General features: G+C 52.3%; 1 protein-coding gene across 6 annotated transcripts in view; it reads left to right on the forward strand.

The window, feature by feature from the left end:
• Positions 1–18421: 18421 nt before the first annotated feature.
• Positions 18422–18951, forward strand: part of TCF7 (transcription factor 7) — a gene marked incomplete at its 5' end in the record, with an annotated part of 31240 nt that continues 30710 nt past the window's right edge. For 4 of the 6 annotated variants that reach the window (XM_081035145.1, XM_081035147.1, XM_081035146.1 and 1 more), the window contains one exon: positions 18616–18858. In XM_081035145.1, the coding sequence (XP_080891271.1) occupies positions 18616–18858 (243 nt within the window). Of the gene's footprint in view, positions 18859–18951 lie in introns of all 6 variants that reach the window. The other 2 variants (XM_081035149.1, XM_081035148.1) reach the window with 2 other exon arrangements.

Below are 18951 nucleotides of genomic sequence, written 5' to 3' on the forward strand. Positions count from 1 at the left end.
GCCCCACAGCTGTCATGTCCGGGGCAGAGCATACAGTGATGGGGCCTCCCAAGACCACCGCTGGTTCCTGCCTAGGCTGGGAAGGGCTGGGGCAACACAAGCCCACACAGAGCATAGCCCGGGCTCTAGTGGAAATGGGTCTGGGTGACCTTTTGTAAGTAGTGCACTCGTGTGAGTGTGACTCAGTCCCCACAGCACATCACCTGTGCGTGAATGACCACATCGATCCCCAGACCCTTACAGCTTCAGAATGAGATCCTCGTGAGCTTCACACACTCTTCCAGGCCCTCCAGCCAGCGACTGCTGAAGAGGGGTGCTTGCAATGGGGCTCAAAAAGAGGTACAGTAGAGTAGATATGGAGACAAGGGGAAACGTTCACTGTGCAAGTTACAAAACAGCATACTGTGGGGCCTCGATTCCATGAAAAAGCAAAAATGCATAAATATGCGTGGAAAAGAAGGTCTGGAAAGAAATACACCAAAAGCTGGATACAGGAATTATAGATTATTTTTATCTTATTGTCTACAATGAATATGTATTATGTTTTAACTCAGCTGTTCTCAACTGGGAGTAATTCTGTTCACAGGGGGCCATTTGGCAACACCTGGAGACACTTTTGGTTACAACAGCAGGGAGAGGGTGCATGTGATGCTGGTATCTATTGCTAGAGGTCAGTGATGTTGCTAAATGTCCTACAATGCACAGGAAAGCCCTCACAACAAAGGATTATCCAGCTGAAAACACCAATGGTACCAAGATGGAGAAACCCTGAGAAAAACACCAGAATTTAGTCTAACAGAGAGCCAGTGCTGGAGAGGCATGAGGCACTGCCAGCAGATTTAGCCTGTCCCTCAGCTTACGTGGCAATCCCTTCTCACCCACCTCACCATGTTTGGATAGATAGTTACGGGCTCACCAGCAGGTGGAGGGAAGCCTGGCCAAAGGGCTTGCAGCGCCCTCCCAGGAAGCTGTGAATTTCCTGGGACCCAGCCCCTAACTGGACTTTCCTGGCCCCCAGCTCATATCCCACCAGCATCTCCAGTTTCACCTCTTCCAAAACACAACCCTATCTAATAAAAGGATATCAATACAGATGAGAGCTGACGGTCAGGACCCTAACGTGGCTGTAATCAATGAGACCCCCATGTTCTCAAACATCCTGTTCCCAACATTTTGACAATGTCATCTGTTTTCTTTTGAAAGGAAACGCAGGTTGGATTGATTAAGAAATACAATCATTATTTAACCTCAGAACTTGGTTTCGAAATTAATTTACAATAAAAGAACAAGTCCATCCTAAATAACCTAATTATATGTTAAGGGCTCAGAATGGAAAACATTCAGGAACACAAAAGGGCCAACCAAGCTCATTAGCTCTGTTTTGCTTCTAAAGCATCCCTATGGCAACTCACTAAGGGTCCAAGGGGGAAAGGCTTTTAAAATCAAATCATTAAGAACTTTACCCAGAACAGCCACAACACAAAACTCTTTTAAATAAATCTTCAGATGATGAAATGGTGAGCTTGTGTTTCCAGTCGCAGCTGGGCTCAGGCATAGGGAAGCTACCACTCACTGGAAGCCCACAGCCTACCTATTTGGTCATTCCACAGGCTGGAGGGTGCTTGCTCCCTGCCAATCTACACACCCACATCCATGGTGGGGGCGCTGATGGTGACTGGGCCTGGTGGTGCTTCTCTGGGCTGGTGGGGGACACAGGAACAGAGTATGTCCTTGTGCAGAACGGGGCCAGCAGTCACTGAAAGAGGCCGTTGTCCCATTTTTCTGGCAACGGTGGTTCCAGTTCCTGGGGGCTTTCCCATGGGGACCTCTCCAGGACAGGTCTTGCCAACAGAAGGATTTCTGTCTCTTGGACCAATCCTCTGCCAGCCTCTAACGCTGCTCCTGTCTCACCTCCCACCCCGTGCGCCTGGAAAGGTGGTGGTGCCCTGTGTGGCCCTGACCACCAGCCCCATCTTCATCGCTTGAAGATCCTTGTCCCCAGGGTTCTGAAGTTTCCCACGTGAGCTTGTCCTGATCGTGTCCTTGAAGCTATCTGCAGCCTGCACAAGTAAGGAGTCAAGGTTATGTTGAGCAGAGCCAGCCCACCCTCACTCCTGGGGGCTTGCCCAGAGAGACTGAAGCAAAGGGGAGGGAAAGTCCAAAGGGGCCAAGTTTTAGTCCATCAGGGACAGGAAAACGACCCAGCCAGGCTGCACTGGACTCAAAGTTATATCTGAAGGCCTGTGATTCTGGACTCTATGTCCACTCAGGGGCAGTGGTGGGAGAGCCAGGACAGACTCCAGGCTCAGATCCTGCAGGGTGACGGCCAGGAGGTTGGGCACTGCTGGGGCAGTCCCGGTGGGGGCTGTCGGGGCTGGGGAAACTTTGCCCTTACCCCTTTAGTTCTTCTAAATGGTCGAGTAATTCAAATGACATATAGCAGATTAACAGGAGAAAATCAAATTCTAATAAGTGACGCGCAGAGAATTCACATAAGCATGAAAATTCCAAAGATAAGCAAAATTGAATATGTATGTCATTTTGGACAATGGAGAAAAATTGGGAACGGGATCTTAGATTTCACAAGTGAAAATCTAAGCAGAGAGAGTGGCACACAAATCCCCCAGTAGGCAACTCAGAAACAATGGGATGTGGGGAAATCTAGCTGACAGGCCCGTTTGGGGTCTTCCTGTGTAATGCTAAGGTGAAAATGGATTATGCTAAGGTGCCCTTCCTGCCCCAGGTCTTTCTATCTGAATCTCTTTAAGAAGAAAACGGGAGGTAAAAAAAACCCAACAAACTCTTGCTGAGTTTGTTGAGTTTTAATCCACTTCGGTTCTAAATAATCTGCATGACAAAATGTCACATTCTGGGGATGCCCACGCCTGACCCCCACAGGGGGCAAACTCAGCTGCAGGGGAGAAACAGAGCTTCAGGAAGAGAAGCAAGAGGGTGGGAGAAGAATGGAGGGGAGGAGGAGGGAAAGTAGACAGGTAGGCAAGAAAGACAGAACTCCATCAGCCCAGGGCCTGGTGTGCCTCAGGTAAGCCCAGACTCTTACATGGAGAATTTTTGGGGGACTGTAATTTAAGCCACCGGAAAAAGCCAGCCTCTGGGTGGGCCTGGCGGGGGACGGTTCTGGCCGACCTCTGGTAGCCATAGAATGGCCCCTGGGTGGAACCGGCCCTTTAATGTCACAAAAGTTAAGCCCTCCTGCTTCTCAGGGATATGGTGAGGAAGTTGGGGCCCGTGGGGTCCCTGTCACTCCCTTTCTTTTCATTTCCCCATTGGCTTGTCTTCTCATCTGAGCAGCCTGGCACAGCCTGGGTGGAACAGGGCATCATACCTAGGGTGTCTCCAGGGGCTCTGCCAGGAGTCAGCCATTCCCACTCACCTTTCTGGCTTCACCAGAATCTGTGGTGCAGGCCCAGGAGAGGTTGAGGCCAAGTGAGAAGGGAGCTGTCTCACATCTCCCAGGCCGAGCTGGTACATGCAGCCTGGCCCCTGGGCTGACCCTGGGCCCATCCAACAGGCCCTGCATGCCCAGTCCTGTGCAGACGCCACAGGTGGGGAAAACAGAAGCAACAGGATGCTTTTATTTGTTAATGTAGATTTGCAGCCCTACCCACTTGTCACAAGAATTTGAGGCCCCTCAGGGAGTAGGGGAGAACTAAGGGCCAATGGGTACAGACCCCAGCAGTGTCCAGGCAGGTTTCCAGGAGGAGGAGAGGGTGGCAATGGATCTGTGGGAAGCCACAGATCTCCCTGGGGATGAGCTGGGTTGAGCATTTTCTGGAAGGCACAGACCAGCCAGAGCCAAGTCCCCTTCCCATCTTACCCAGCCACTCGGCTTCCAGGGCACCCCCTTATTTGCATGTTGTTTGCATTCTATTTGGTATGATGCAAAGGATGGAAAATCACCTCCAACACTGGGCCCCAAAATTACAGTCCCTAATGCTTTGCTCCCATGGCTGCAGCACCCATAGCAGAAAGTAGGTCCTGTGCATGGTCTGGGCCTCCTGCTTAGAAATGGCAGCTGCCGTGAAGGTGGTGGCAGCAGCAAACATAGGCCTCACAAAACAAGAGACTTTCACATGTGACTCACACACCAAGGGACAGAAGTAAAATTACAGTGTGAAAGCCAGAGCCCGCTGAGTCTTCTCGGGGGAACCCCCTTCAGCTCCCTCTCCATTTCAGTCCTTTCAAAAGTCCTGGCATGGCCCAGCACTCTGGAACTTTCCAAGCAAGTGCCATGCTTTCCCAGCCATGGTGGGCAGGGGCCATGCCACCCAGGCTGGGTCCCTTGACATTGTCTCCTGGGGCTCTAGCTTTGGGAAAGTACATCTAAGCAGAGAAATAGGCAGAAGAGGACTGATCCCAGGGGGAGCCCAGCTGGGATGGCTGAGTAGTTGCTGCCTTCCAGGCCCCACGGCTGTTTCATGCCCATCTTTTCCCAGCCTGGCTCCCTCCTTCCAATCCATCCTGGGAGCTATCCCATATTCTTCCAATAAACTCTTATTCTGCCCAAGACCACCAAAGCTGACTTTTGTTGCTTACAAGCAGTAATCCCAAATGGCACATGCCCCGCAATGGCAGGCTGCCCTGAAGTCCTTAGCAAAGGCCACCCCAGGGTTTTCTGCCACCCCCAGCAGACCAGCCTGGCTCCAAATGCACTCCTGTCAGCCACCAGTGCCCTGACCTCAGGGAGGCCAGTCCTCTCTGAGTCCATAGTTTCCCCACCTGTAAAATGAAGTTGTCAGTTAAGAAACATAGGATTGAGATAAAGATTAAATGAGACAAGCGAGAGCTGACATATCAGTGGGGACACAGCAAACCTTCATTTCCTTGAACTGTCATATTTCTTTGCAATTATGCTGACTTTCGATTGATTCTTCTGATTGCTTTATCTCACTATTATTTTGATTGTTATTGTTAGAAGCAAATATAACATAGCACACTCGTGCATTATCCTGTGAAGCAGCAAAGCAGTCGTTATTAGTCCTCAGTTTACTGAGAGAGAAACTGAGGCCCAGCAAGAGTGATTTAGAGGGTGGGCTCCCAAGTCAGATGCCCTGGGTTCAAATCCCTTCCCCAGCACTAACAAGCTGTGTGACCTTGGGCCTAGTTCCTTGTCTTCTCAGAGTCTCTGGTCTGTAAAATGGTGAGCTCCTATTTCATGGGCTGGGTGTTAAAGAACACCAAGGAATGGTTACTCACTTTTCTTTTGTATGTGATGATGGCTTTGTGGATATGTGAGAAAATGTCCTTATTTCTAGAAACACACACTAAAGCATGCAAGGGTGAAATGACATGAGGTCTGGGATTCTTTTTAAAATACTTCATTGAAAAGAGAGAGAATGTCAACTGTCATTGCAAAATAGAGAAAGAAAGGAATTAAGGAAAAAGGAAAGAAAAAATTAGAAAGAAAGAGAGAAAGAAAGAAAAAAAGAATGGAAGGAAAAAGAAAAAGGAAGGAAGGGAGGGAAGGACCAAGGGCAGGAGAAGTGAAACAATCATGGCAAAATCCTGATCATTGTGAAAGTGGGATGATGGGATATATGTGGGTTTATCATACTATTTTCTCCGTCTTTGTTTGCAATTTTTCATTTGAAAAATTTTAAAAAGACCCCCTGCCTCATAGCACTATTGTGAGGCTCCGTCTACAGGAGGCACTCAGCAAACACGGGCCAGCATGGTCTCTGCCATTACCATCTTTTTTATGCTGTCAGCCTGAGCAGCTGAGCCAGAGTAGAGCTGGAACTCCAGTCACTCACTCTCAGGGACACCTTTGCACTGCCTCTCACTGTGGGGCCTCATCAGCTGTGTGTCACAGCTCTGTCACCGACACTGACGGTGGGGCTCGAGCATGAAGCTCAGCAATGACTGGAGGCTGCCAGGCTCTCATGCAGCCTGTCATCCCCTTTAGAACTCTCGCAAGAGACTATTCTACAAGACCCTCGTCGGAAGCTCCGTTGAACCCGCACATCTGGCCCTCAGGCCTGCTTCAGAGCCCAGGTGAGAACCCTGTCACAGCTCCCTGATAACAGAGGGAGATGAATCTTGCCAGTGAGATCCTCTAGTATGCAGTGGTAGCAGCTGTAGGGGAGGCAGGGACCCAGTGCCCGAGTATTGCCCTCCTTTCTTCCCATCCGTGAAATTCAGGCACAGCCTCTTCCAGAGCCAGCCACCAGGGGGTGCCTGTGCGCAGCCCCGGCGGAATCAGGTCCTCCCCAGTACTGAGCCACCGGGTCACCCTGGGCCGGGGCAGTGAGTGAGTGAACTGCTTGTAATGGAGAAATATCCCAAGCCTCACCTGGACCCAAAGTTTTTATTTCCACCTGCATTTTTTAAAATAACATTACATGGTTTATCTATTTATTTTTATTGCAAAAGCAATACACTAAATGGGTGCTTTGGATTTTTGTCTTTGTTTTGCTGCATGTTTCAAGATTTCCTGAACTTAGGGCACATGGCTCCTAAATTCTTTAGGCTATGGAGTAGAGGACGGAGCTCAACTGGCCTGTGATACCCAGGCAGGTCCCTGCCCCTGCAGCCTCAGTTTCCCTGTCTGCAAGTTTGGGGGTCCTGGCAATATCCTGAGCTCTAGCAGTCAGGCTTTCCGGGGTACTCAGGGCTGGTCAGAGGGGAATCACCCCCAACCTTTCTCCACAAGGCTCCCCAACTCCCTGTCTCCCGTTGCACTTGCTCTTCAGTGTGCAACTTGGGCCTCTCTTCTGGGGACTCTTCTTCACCACTGTGGTCCTTACTGCTCTCCTCTGATGAGGAGAAAATTCTGAGATGTCCTCAAGTAAATTACAGCGGGCCAAACGGTGGAAGGAAGACACAAGAAGGGGTTAACCAGTTAACAACTGCAGGGCCAAACCAACAAAAGACTGCTTACATTCCTGAGTGTACTTGGAACTTTGAATTAACTTCCAGGTGGCTATTTCCTCGGTTATCTAAAAGAGAATAGCCAGGCAGCCACTGAACCCCAGGAGCCACTGCATCCTGGATATGCATGAATTTTCAGGACTGTTGCCCACAATTAATCCTAAAGAGCAAACACTTACGGACACTGCACCTTACAGAACCAGCCCCTTTATCTATAGCCAATGTCAATTATTTCAAAACAACTCTTAAAACAAAAAAATGTTTAACTTCCAGGACTGCAAGTCTTTTTAAAAGAAAGGGTTTATTAGGCTATTGCGAGCAAAAAAAAAAAGAAGATGGTCTTGGGGCCTGGAGTCTAAACCACCAGCAGCAGAATGACTAGGTAGGAAAGACAACATGTCATCTCGGAGTTTTGCAAGCGTTTTTATAATCAAGTAGGGGGAGAAAGATGTAGGGCATTCTGAAAGGATTTACAGAAGCTAGAGATACAGGGGAAGGGAGAAGGAGAAGCGGGAAGTGCCTGGTTAGGCACAGAAGTGTCGCCCTGTGGATTAGCTGTGGACTGCTGACTGGGAAGTTCATGTGCAAACCAGAAGCGGAGGCTCCTGGGGTTCGACGGCGCCTGGCTGTTCTCTCTTTTGGATAATCGCAGAAACAGCCCCCTGGAAATTAATCCTAACTTCTAACAGGTATACAGGAGTGTGAGCAGTGTTTTGTCACCAGCTGGTCCACAGCTATTTGTCCGTCTCTTTCTCTCATTCTCCAGCCAGTGTAATTTTAATTTAGAATATCTCAGAAATTTTTCTTGTCACAACTTACATCTTTCTCCCCCCACTCCCCACTTGACATATACAGAAGCCTGTCAGTTTAAGGACAGTGGATATGTTTGTCTTTTCCAACTAGCCCCGCTGCTGCTGGTTTAGACCTCTTGCCCAGGACCTAGTCCTTTTTCTTGCTAGTATATGGGCCAATAAACCCTTTCTTTTAAAAAGGCTTTCAGCCATGGAAGTTAAGTTTTTTGTTGGACGCCTCCCTCTGAGGGCCCATACAACGCAGACTCTGCCATCCTGGGCATTTAATTACTCCAGGCCCTTGTCCATACAGCGCAATTCTCTAACTTGCCATGACACTCACCCCATCTCTGGGGCTCTGGCGCCAGCTGTGGCCCAGCCAGCCCAGCCCTCCCTGTGCCAGCATCACAGCTCAGCTCCAGACGAGCCTTCAAGCTAGTACCCGGGGCACCTTTGGGACTTTCTGTGGGTACAAAGGAAAGGCCAAGATAGCATTTCCCACGCTGGGGTGCAGGTGCATTGTGGGTCTGTCTCATGTACAAGTCCCAGAAACCAAAGGGGTTTTAAGTGCTTTTCCCCTACAGGTCTGAATCTCATATTCTAGCACAAAACGTTAGAGCTCAGCCACACAAACACGAGTAGTTTAGGGACTAGCCAGGTCTCACCCCTACTATGTTGTAGGAGGAGGGCCTTGGGACGTCTGACCTTCCCCAGTTTGAGGTCCTGGGTGCAGGGCTCAGCTGGAGTCAGGGAGAATCTCTCTGGCTCCAAGGAGGAGGCAGGAATTCAAGTTAACCTCAGAGAGCCTGATGGTTCTCAGCTCTGCAGACCTGCCCTCCCAGAAACCAATCAGAAGCACTGGCTCCACTGTCAGGATGGAAGGGCTGTCCCAGCCCCAGGGCTGTGGCCAGGAATCCATTATAAGGAGCCAGCCTGCTGCAACTGAAGAAATCCCCCCACCCAAACCAGAGGGGCTGTAAATTTCAGAAGGGGAGCTTGGGGCCACAGACCTAGTCCCAAAATGAATCAGGATAAGCAAAAGGGTCAGCATCTGCCATGTTTCCCAGGGTACTACAGGCCCCAAGAAGTGAGGTGATTTATTTGGCAAAAGGGCGCTTGGATGTGCAGGGCTAGAGGCGCCAAAGCTCCCACTTAGGAAAGGAGAAAGCATCTCCAGTTCAGAGGGGCAAGACCTGTCTCCCCAGATGCTACCCTCAGAGCTGGGCCCACGCTGGGGGCCCCTTAGGCCTGCTGGGGGCAGGGCCAGGGAGACCAGGGATGTAAGGGAAGTTGCTTTTAAACCAGCTTCCAGCTCCTGTTTTAGCATCTTCCAAAACCATGGGCTGAGAGACAAAGAGAAAAGGAGAGGAAAGAAGTTCTAAAATTACAAACAAAAGGCAAAGCTTGACCAGAAGGGGAAACCCTTCAAGATGTCAGTAATAATAGAGCTGTGAACAAAAAGTAAAAACAGCAAAGCTGACAAAGAAAACCACAGTCGTCAGCAGAGGCCCACCAGAGACCCAAAGGTACAGAGAAGCACTTTCACCTCTGCAGAATGGAGGCCAGCTCAACAGATTCTAGGACAGTTCCAGAGGCTGGAGAGTATGAAGGGGCCATCCCCAGCAGCTCTCTTGTGCTTTGTATCCAGGAAACAGAATGCTACTCTCTGCAATAAGGCAGAGCTCTGCTGCCCCACCTTTGGGACAGTAACTTGGACCCACCTCTCTGACAGAGAGCTCCTAAGGGCATGGACCTGTCTATCCTGGCTCCTAGGAGAGACTGGGGGAGACCCTGCTTCCTGAATAAATGACCTCAGCATCCCTACGCACTTCTCCCCCATCAGAAGCCCTGGAGGCGATGACGCTGTCCCCCGGTAGACCAAAAATACCACCTCCCCTGACCGTTTCTGAGGAGCACTTCTTTGCTGAAGGAGGCCATGGGAGGTCTCCACCATCCTGAGGTTCCTTCTGTCCCTTCACTGAAGGGGAGACATCTCTGTGGACTGCAGAGCTGGAGTTCATTTGGAGCCCCAAGACCAGAGTTTGAGCTATGTGACCTTGGGCAAGTCACTTCCTCTCTCTGAGCCGCAGTTTCCTCGTCTGTAAGATGGGGTTAAAAGACCTACCTCTCCAGGTTGTCGGGAGGATCAGATGAGATAACAGATGGAAAGTTTTGTGAATAGTGAAGTGCAGTGCAAGTGTCTGAAGACTTCCTTGGGTCCACACATATTTATTAAACATCCACTTTCTGCCAGGCCCTGGTTCAGCTCAGGGAACACAGTCGGGAGCAAGATGGAGGGGTCCTGCTCTGAGAGAAGAGGAGACGGGAGTGAGCTGGACACTCTAGGCCCACAGCCCATCCACACCCAGAGAGACTGTGTGGGGAACCCAGGTCTCCCAGCTCCTTTCCCTTGTCTCTGGAGGCTGTCTGGGGGTGGCCAGCTCCTTCAGCAGTGTCACCGCCAAGGCAAACACAGCCAGCCCAGAACTCTGGCTGCTTCCTGGACCCTACATGGAGATTACTCAGCTGGAGAACGCAGGGCTGCAATTTGTAATCCGAGTCACCCAGCAACATTTCCACAAATTAGTCAGAGAAATCTCTCCCAGGCAGCCAAAGAGAGGGGGCTTCCAGCCTGAGCAAGTGGGGGTGGGGCTTCTCTGACCCCCTCCTACCTGCTGATCTGTCCTCACCCTGCTTTTATGGGCACTTGACCTTCCTAGAGGGGCTGCAAACCCCTGGGACTACAGAGTTGAGTGGTTGAGAGCTCAGGTCCAGGAGGCAGACCATCCTGAGTCTTTCACCAGCTGTGTGACCTTGGGCAAGGAACTTGACCTTCTGAGATTCACTTCCCTAATAATAGTATTTTCAACCTCATTACGCTTTTGTGAAAACTGAAGGTGATGATGTAAAGTCCCATGTATATTACTAAGCTAGGCATAGGTAAGTTGCTCAATTAATTTTTGTCTATTTAACAAATACTTGCATGGTACTTACTATGGACCACAAACTTTTCCAAATATTTTACAAACAATAACTCACTTAATCGTTACAAGAGCCCAATGAGATAGGTATTATTGTCGTTCCATGTTACAGATGAGAAAACTAAAGCCCAGAGAAGTTAAGTGACTTGCCCAAAGTCACAGAGCTACCTAGTGGCAGAGCCAAAATTGAAACCCACGCTCTCTCCCTGATTCTTCCCATGTTTCTCCTTCTAGGCCCTGGTTTTAGAAGCTGAAGCAAGTGAGGGGAGTCTAATTTGAGAAGAAGCCCTCTCCCACCTCCAGTCTCTGTCCTCCCTGACCCCAGCAGGCCTGAGCGGGTGCCCGGCCCCGAACCGGCTCAGGCTCCATGCTACTAGCCTTTGCATTAAGCTCCTTCCCCCAAAAGGTGATGTTATTAGCCTCCCTTAAGGTCAGCCTCTTGCAGCAATCCTTCCTCAAGCCTCCAGCCCCAGTTTGGAACCAGAGATGTCCAAGCCTGTGCCCTCACACTCACCTACAGCGGCTCAACTGGGCCAAGTGAGGGGCAGAGCTGCACAGGAAGCCCAAGAGACTGCCCACAGCCTTGGAAGAGCCTAGAGGGTAGTAACCCCCTCACCGGCTTCCCTGCCTTGGGAGCCTCCCGCCTCTGCTCACACACCTCTGGTAACAGGGAGCTCACTGCCTCTGTCAGCACGCTGGGCGGGCCACGGTTGGCCAGCTCTGACTGGTAGACAGGCTTCCTCAAGCCAAGATGAAATCTCTCCGTGTAATTTCCTCCCATTAGTTCTGTCTCTGCCCTCAGGCCCCAAAGTCCAGCCGGCTCCCTCCGGCCTACAGACATCTGGAGATGGCCATCTCTTGGCAGAAGGACTCTCCACTTGGGCTGAACGTTTGGTGGCCTCAGCCTAGTCTCAAAAGGCAGGTTCCTGGTGCGTTTCCCATCCTGGTCTCTGCTCTCCACCCACGACTAACAAGACTGCAGGATGGTAAAGACAGGCTCTGCTAAGCACTTCTAAGGGCCTGCTCCCAAGCACATCCTTGCTGGCCGGTAACAATAATAACTGACACTGGTTGCCACTTAGCAAGTACCTGCTCTGTACTAAACACTGCGCTAAGTACTGTACGAGCAGGAACTCATCCCATCTCCCAGCTCTTTGAGCAAAGTATTATTTTTGCTCCCACTTAGCAGATGAGGAACCAAAGGCTCTAGGAGGGAGGTAGCTGGCCCAAGTTCCCATCCACAGTGAGGAAGTGGAGAAGCCCCAGTTCACACACACGCTGTGATTTTCAAGTTCAGCTCTTGACCATCCGTTGACAAAGACAGCAGTCAAGGGACAGGAGACTCACTCACAGGAAGCAGAGACCAAACAGCTCAGGATGTTGAGTGGCTCCAATTCTAAAGGGGATGGGAGTCTGGAAGGGAGAGAGATCCCTGTGGATAAGGCTTCCTGGAGGAGGGGGAGCTCAGACATGAGCCTTGACAAAACGAGGCGTCTCAGACACTGCAGAATTCCCAAGTAACAGACCAATGGGAATAGCCCTCTGTAGCTTGAGGAACTGGGTTGAGCTGGACCTTTACACAAGCACTTCATCCCATGGGCAGCAGGCATCTACGCAGCACTACATTGTGCGCAGTCCCTGTGAGCACTCGGCAAGGGCACAGGTGGAGTTTCCATCGTCCCAAGAAGCTGAGCACCCAGCAGGTGGCATTTCCAGAAAATGGCTCCAGCAGGGCCGGGCTGAAACCTGGCTAGAGCTGTAACAGTCAGTTTGGGTTTCAACTATTGGTGACTTCCTCCATATCAGGGACACAAATTGGAATATGTGTTGGATAAGGACTGTCCCTCCCTGCCTCCTGAAACTGGGGATACCAGCATCCTCCCAGAAGATGTTCAGAGGAACCACGTTCTTTGGAAAACCATATATGGAAACGTAGTTTTATGGTCAAATAAGTTTGGGAGACACTGGGCTGAAGGAAGCTAGATGGGATTTCTCGGGTGCAGGACTTCTTAGAGTCTTTCCTGGCTGTGTACATTGGGATCTGGCACAGGTCCTCTTAAGTCCTCCCTGCCCCCCATGCCTAGTTGCTTCTTTCCCCCACTGACCCAGCTGCTAGAAACAAGAGGGGGCATTCTCCACGGGGCACTTAGCAGGAAAGCCTTGAAGCCCAGTGCAAGATGGTGAGTTATGCACCCAGGAGGTAGTCTGTTCTAGGAGAAGGGCAAATAGGGAAAGCCAGTGTCTGGGAATGGGGTACTTAGAAGGAATTCTCTCAGGTGGCAGGTGGTGGGGGGACTGTAGGAACTGGGACACGATAATGTGCCATTCTAGGCAAGGCTCATAGATGGTCAAACTCTCCCCCAGGATCCCGATTCATCCAGGACCCAGAGACCGTATGAGGTCAAAGTCTACCATAACCCAGAGTGTGGCTACTCTCCCACCTAATGAAGGCCCTATCCTCTTAAATTTTACTTGCCTCCTGGGCTGAACTTCTTCCTCCAGGAAGCCCTCCTCGACTGCCACGTTGCATGCCATGACCTGTGTACAATAGCCATGTTTCTGAACCCCTGGCTCCTGGAACGTTTATCTGGCCTGATGTCCCCCACAAGATGACAAGTTCCTTGAAAGCAGGTACTAAGCCTGCTGCCTCCTCCCTGGATCCTAAGCGATCACTTCTGTGAATAGTTCACCCATCCATCCATCTATCCATCCAGTCAACTGTCCAAAAATTTCTGAGCATTGCAGTTTTCCAGCTCTATGCCAGGCCCTAGGGATAAGCAGCAAAGCTTTACAGCCCTGTCTCAAGAAAAGATCTCTCGTGGTCCTTTCCTATGTAAATGTGTCTGGGGCTGTCCCCACATCCCAAACAGGAGCGCATGTGACCACATTCCTCTGCTAAACTGCAGGAAACTTCCACATGGACACTGGGACTCAGTGTCCCCCACTTCCTATTGCAGTTGTCTCTTGTCTCTCACCTCTGATCTCATGGCTGGGCCCCTCACTGCCTCCCTGGAACTAGATAAGGGGCACTGGGCCCAGAGAAGGCAGAGGACTTACTTGCATTCAAGCAGCAGGCCAGGAGTGGAGTGTGGAGCAGGACACAGGCCTCCCACTACCAAACTCTGGGGAGATCATGTGCCTTGGTAACGAGGTGCTTCGCACACAGCAGCCACTCCTGGCTTGCCTTTGCTGCTGACACCTTGGTCCCTTTTATTCCAGATCATTTCCTGTGGAAACCCACGGTTATTTATTCCTCCTGCTGAGTAAATCCCAGCCCCATTCATTGGGAACAGTGGCTGGCACAATCTGGGAAATTAACTCATGGGAAATTGTCATAGCAAGCCCCCTGAAGCTGTGGGGCAGCTCTCTTTGTAACCCCAACTACCCCTTAAGTCAATTTGGCCAAACTTCCTGGGGGTTTCATCAGGAATAGCTAGCATCTAGCTTTATTACTAAATTTTTATTGTGAGAGCAATCCTTGGTTATTGCACGAGATCGGGGAGGGGGAGGGGAGAGAACCCACAGAAGATAACAAAGAAGAAAGAAATGATCCCAAATCGTTCTTGCTTCATTTTAAGGCAGCTTGCCTCGTCCATGACCCCGAGCAGTCACATCACAGCACTTGTGTGTCTTTGCCATTCTCAGGCCAGAACCACCCACAGGCACACACATGGACACACACACACGAACATGCAGCAAAACTACTGTCTCCAGAGAGTAAACTGTGTTTCTAGTAACAAACCACAGTCTGCCTCTAGGACGTGTGACCAGGCTTTGCCCTGAGACACAAGGCTCCATGGGAAGTGTTCCTGCTCCAGCCGGCAGCCCAGCCTCCAGGCAGCGTTTGGCAAGCCCCAACAGGATTCCAGGCAGGCTGGCAGGCAGGAAGAGACGCCACTCGGAACCTCTCCCCGTTGTAATTTACCAAATCCATCTGGGGCTCCTTTGAGCCGTTTTCTGGAAATGCCACCTTTCAAGGGTCTCCCTGTTAGGGAAGGTCAGAGTTCACATGGGCCTTTCATATTAAAGGAACTTGAAAGAAAATGTATATTTTCAGCCTTAGCTGTGATTAAGTGAGCTCAAGCCATGAGAACACTTAGATGATTTACATGACGTTACATGAAGAGCCAATTAGCCTAACAACTTCCGAAAAATTTCTAGCTCAAGAGCACCCATTTATTAGAGCGCTTGGAATGTGCCAGGCATTGCACTAAGCTCTTTCCTAGGATACGTGGTTCATCTCAACCTTGCTCCTACGAGGCAGTTTCAGTGATACTCATTTTACCTACAAGGAAGTAGAGCCTCAAAGAGGGTCAGTGATTTGTCTGGGGTCCTCCAGCCAGTAAGTGGTAGGGCAGGGACGAAATCTCAGGTCTGCCTAAATCCAAAGCTGGGGCTGTCTTGATCCAACCCTCAACCCTCAGGAGCTCTTTGAGCTGCATCCAGCATCTGAGGACAGCACATTTGCATGAAGATGAAGCCTTGTTAAATCTCCAGCTCTGACCTGGGCTGCATAAGTTCAGAAGACTCTGGGGCCTCCCTGCAGCTGGCCCTGGTCCCAAAACTCCATGGTCACCTCCAAGGGGGTAGCCACAGCAGATCTTACTCACCATTCCAGGGCCTATTGTCTCGGTATGAGATCTGAGTCAGTACCCAGAGCAGGCAGTCTAGGGTGGGCCCAGGGGAGAGATGGTACAGACTGAGCTTGGTCTGACTCAGGGGAGATGCTCTGAGCGCTCTCACCCAGCAAAGGGCTTGAGCCACCCTACACAGACCAGCCAGTGAGATGCTCCAATCCTCCTGGTGGCTCCTCCATGCGGCATGAGCCACCCAGAAAGTCAGAACTCTATTAGTGAGATACTCATCAGCATTTGTCTGCAAAGTCCACAAAGTGGATAAGGACCCCCTCTGAAATTGTAGAGGACACAGTGGAATTCTAGAGTCTAATAGTTTAGGTATGGGCTCAGGAGTCAGATTGCCTGGGTTTGGAATTCAGATACCCTCGTTTCCAAGCTGTGGGACTTTGGGTGATGTATTCAATCTCTTCGAGCTTTAGTTCTCATTCATAAACGGGGACAATAATCCCTACGTCATAGGATTGGTATGGTGATTAAATGAGATAATGTGTGTGAAGCTATGAAGTCATTGTGAGGATGATGGTGATAGAATCAGTGCTAACTAGACAAGGGGCTGCTGCAGGGCCGCACCTGCCTTTTGGGGACAAGCATTATCTCCTCTTCCTCTCTATCTCTCCAAGCTCTACAGAGCCTTCCAGGCTCAAAGTCCGCCTCCTCCAGGAAGCCAGCCTGACGACTCCAGCCCCATTGATCTCGCCATTATCTGACCTCCTTCTGCTCATGGTCTGTATAGACTAATCTAGCAACAAACTTGACTCTAATGATTTCTCAGCTTTTCAAGCAGCCAAAGCTCCTGGAGTGGCTTCCTCTGCCCCTCCCCTCTCCATAGCCTGAGGTGTAGGTACAGGGTACATGCTCCCTCAGCAGGCTTTCAGGCTGATTTTAGTGTGGCTGTGGATGTCTGAGACTCAGCCTGTCTCTCTCTCCCTGACTCCTCCTCACTCTCCTATTCTCCTGACTCACGTGTCCCCCCCCATCTGTGATTCCACCCAGCAGAGCAAGAGGTGGGAGCCATGACTCCACAGGGCAGTGGTTCCCAGACTTTGGAATTTCAGTCCTATAAAATGTCCAAAGAAATTTGGGGGTTGGAGAATGAACAGAGAGTGGCCAAGTTTTTCTTTAGCCAAATAAGAATGTAAAAAAAAAAAATCAATTCTCACCATCATTGCAGTAAAGAAAAGCTGTTTTCACACCAATAAAACAGAAAGTTCATCATGTCTGATTAAAGGTTAATGCTTTATCCTGAGAAACTTTAGCCTTCTTGAGAAAAACAAACCTCACTGTCACCCTGACTTCTTTCCTTTCTCCATGGGCTGGAGAAAACTTCAGCCCACACTGGTCTGTGTCCACTGGAATGTCATGAATCTGGGGACCTTTGTCCTGGAGGAGGCTCCTGCTAAGCTGGGGTCACCCTCAAATGCAGGAGGACCCTCAAAACCTTTGGGTTAGGCAGATCCGCATTCCCACTCAGCTTTCCCAGAGGAGGCTCATCTGGAAGCCAGAACTTAAAACCTCAGGGGTTGAGGTGGGGAAAGGTCGTGGGTCCCTCCTCCTGTACCCTCTTCCCTCCCGACTCTGCCAAGTCTAGCAGGAGTCCTCCCCTCCTCCCCAAGGGCTGAGGTAAGACTGAGCAGCAAGCTCACAGCAGGGAAAGAGGGGGGGAGGGGAGGGACCTAATAAGCAGGGTCTTCCCCACGTCTCCATCGCCATATTGAGCATTAGTGCTCACCACCCCCCTCTGCTCCCGGAAGGGAGGAAAAGAGGGCACTCCAGCCCTGAGGTGGGGGGCCGAGGCGCCCCACTGGGCTGGCGCAGATAGGATCTGTGCGCGGAGAAGGACGGCCTTGGCTCTTTGATCCGCAGCCAGCCAGGCTGGACCTGGACCCAGAGGGGCGGCGTGGCCCTCTTCCGTTTGGCTTTGCGCCGCAGCCAGGGGTCCTTGTGATACTCTGAGCCGTTGGAGTATCCGAGACACTGTCCCTTACCGAATACCTTCTGCCCCAATTGCTCTCGGGAGAGAAGGGAATGTCTACACAGAATCCAGCACAGAAACCTGCTGGGGGCTGCGGTTTGCTGCACTGCGATCCAGAGGGGCGGGTGTCTCTCCTGGATGCTGAGGCGAGGCCAAGCATGCCGTGGAGGCCCGCGTGGACTTGACCCCAGGGGCCTTAGAGATGCAGTGGAAGCTGGCCCAGGTTTCCGCGCTCCGCCGGCTGTGCACCCTGCATCCCGGACCTTGCGAGCCCTCCCCCCCCCCCCCCGCCCCGTGCCCCACCCCCGCACCAGGCTTGGAGTCAATGGGCTCTTCGGGAGTGCGACTTCCCGCGTTGTTGCTTCGCACCACCTACCCCTCTTCCGAAACCCGCAGCCCACCTGTCTGCCCGAAGCCTGGCATCCCCGGGCCACAGGTTCTAGGCGTGGAATTGAGTTGGGAGAGTCGTGGGACCGGGAGGGCGTGACCCCATGGGGGGGTTGGCGTCCTTCCTCCTCGTCCACTTGGATGTTCGCGCCTCGGAGCCGTCACATGGCTGAGAGGCCCTCATGGATGCGTGCTGTATGAGCCCGGCATGCAACAGGCGCTCAATAAATGTGTGACGAGTACACGCTTGTGTTCGCGCTGTGAGTGGGCAGCCTGGAAAGAGGTCTTAGATTGGTTTAAGGCTGGAGAATACGGCTTTGAGGGGCCTAACCTGCCAATCTGTGGTTTGGACACAGCCTCCGAGCAGCCCCAAGCTCTAGGCGGCTCCCAGCTCCCAGCCCAGGGCGTACTGGGCCCGGAGATAGACACAGTTCACACCTTGTCTCCTGTTCCAAATCACCTCAAGAGCCTAGGAGACCTGCACTCTCCGCAGAAGGGGTTGAAACCTAAACCTGGGCGCGGGGCGCGAATCACTAGGTGAGGAAGGGGAGTCGCTATCTCCTTTAAAGTCCCAGCATTTCAGGAGAAAGGTGATGCTTTTGGGGCTGGTCCAACGCATCACTGGGGTAACGCAAGGGAGAGCGAGCCCTTTAAGACGATGCCCACTGGGCGCGTCGTGGCTTCTCCCCAGAGAGGAGGGGCGGGGCGACTCGGCCCCGCCCCCCGCCCGGGCCCGCCCCCGGCGTCCCGGCCCCGCCCCCCGCACTCAGCCGGCGGCGCCTTTGATGTTTCGGCCCGCCAGCTCTGGGAGCCGCTGAGCCTGGCGCCCGCAGCCCGCCCAGGCGGAGTCAGCCCGCGCTCCGGGCTCGGAGGTCCGGACTCCGGGCTCGCCGCCTCCTGGGCCGGCTTCGCGCCCCTCACTCCCGTGCCCCGCGCCTCCGCGGGCGGAGCGCACCATGCCGCAGCTGGATTCGGGCGGGGGCGGCGGCGACGACCTCGGCGCGCCGGACGAGCTGCTGGCCTTCCAGGACGAGGGCGAGGAGCAGGACGGCAAGAGCCGCGACAACGCCGCGGGCCCCGAGCGCGACCTGGCCGAGCTCAAGTCGTCGCTGGTCAATGAGTCCGAGGACGCGGCTGGCGGCGCCGGGGTCCCGGGGTCCCGCGCAGGGGCCCGCGGCGAGGCCGAGGTCGGGACGGAGGTGAGCGCCGCCCGCGCACCGCTCCTCCCCGCCGCCGCCGCCCGGGCCTCGGCTCGCGCGGACCCGCCCTCCCGCCCGCGGCTCTCGGATGTC

The sequence above is a fragment of the Rhinolophus hipposideros genome (genome assembly GCF_964194185.1).
Source record: "Rhinolophus hipposideros genome assembly, chromosome: 23".
Taxonomy (NCBI): Eukaryota; Metazoa; Chordata; class Mammalia; order Chiroptera; family Rhinolophidae; genus Rhinolophus; species Rhinolophus hipposideros.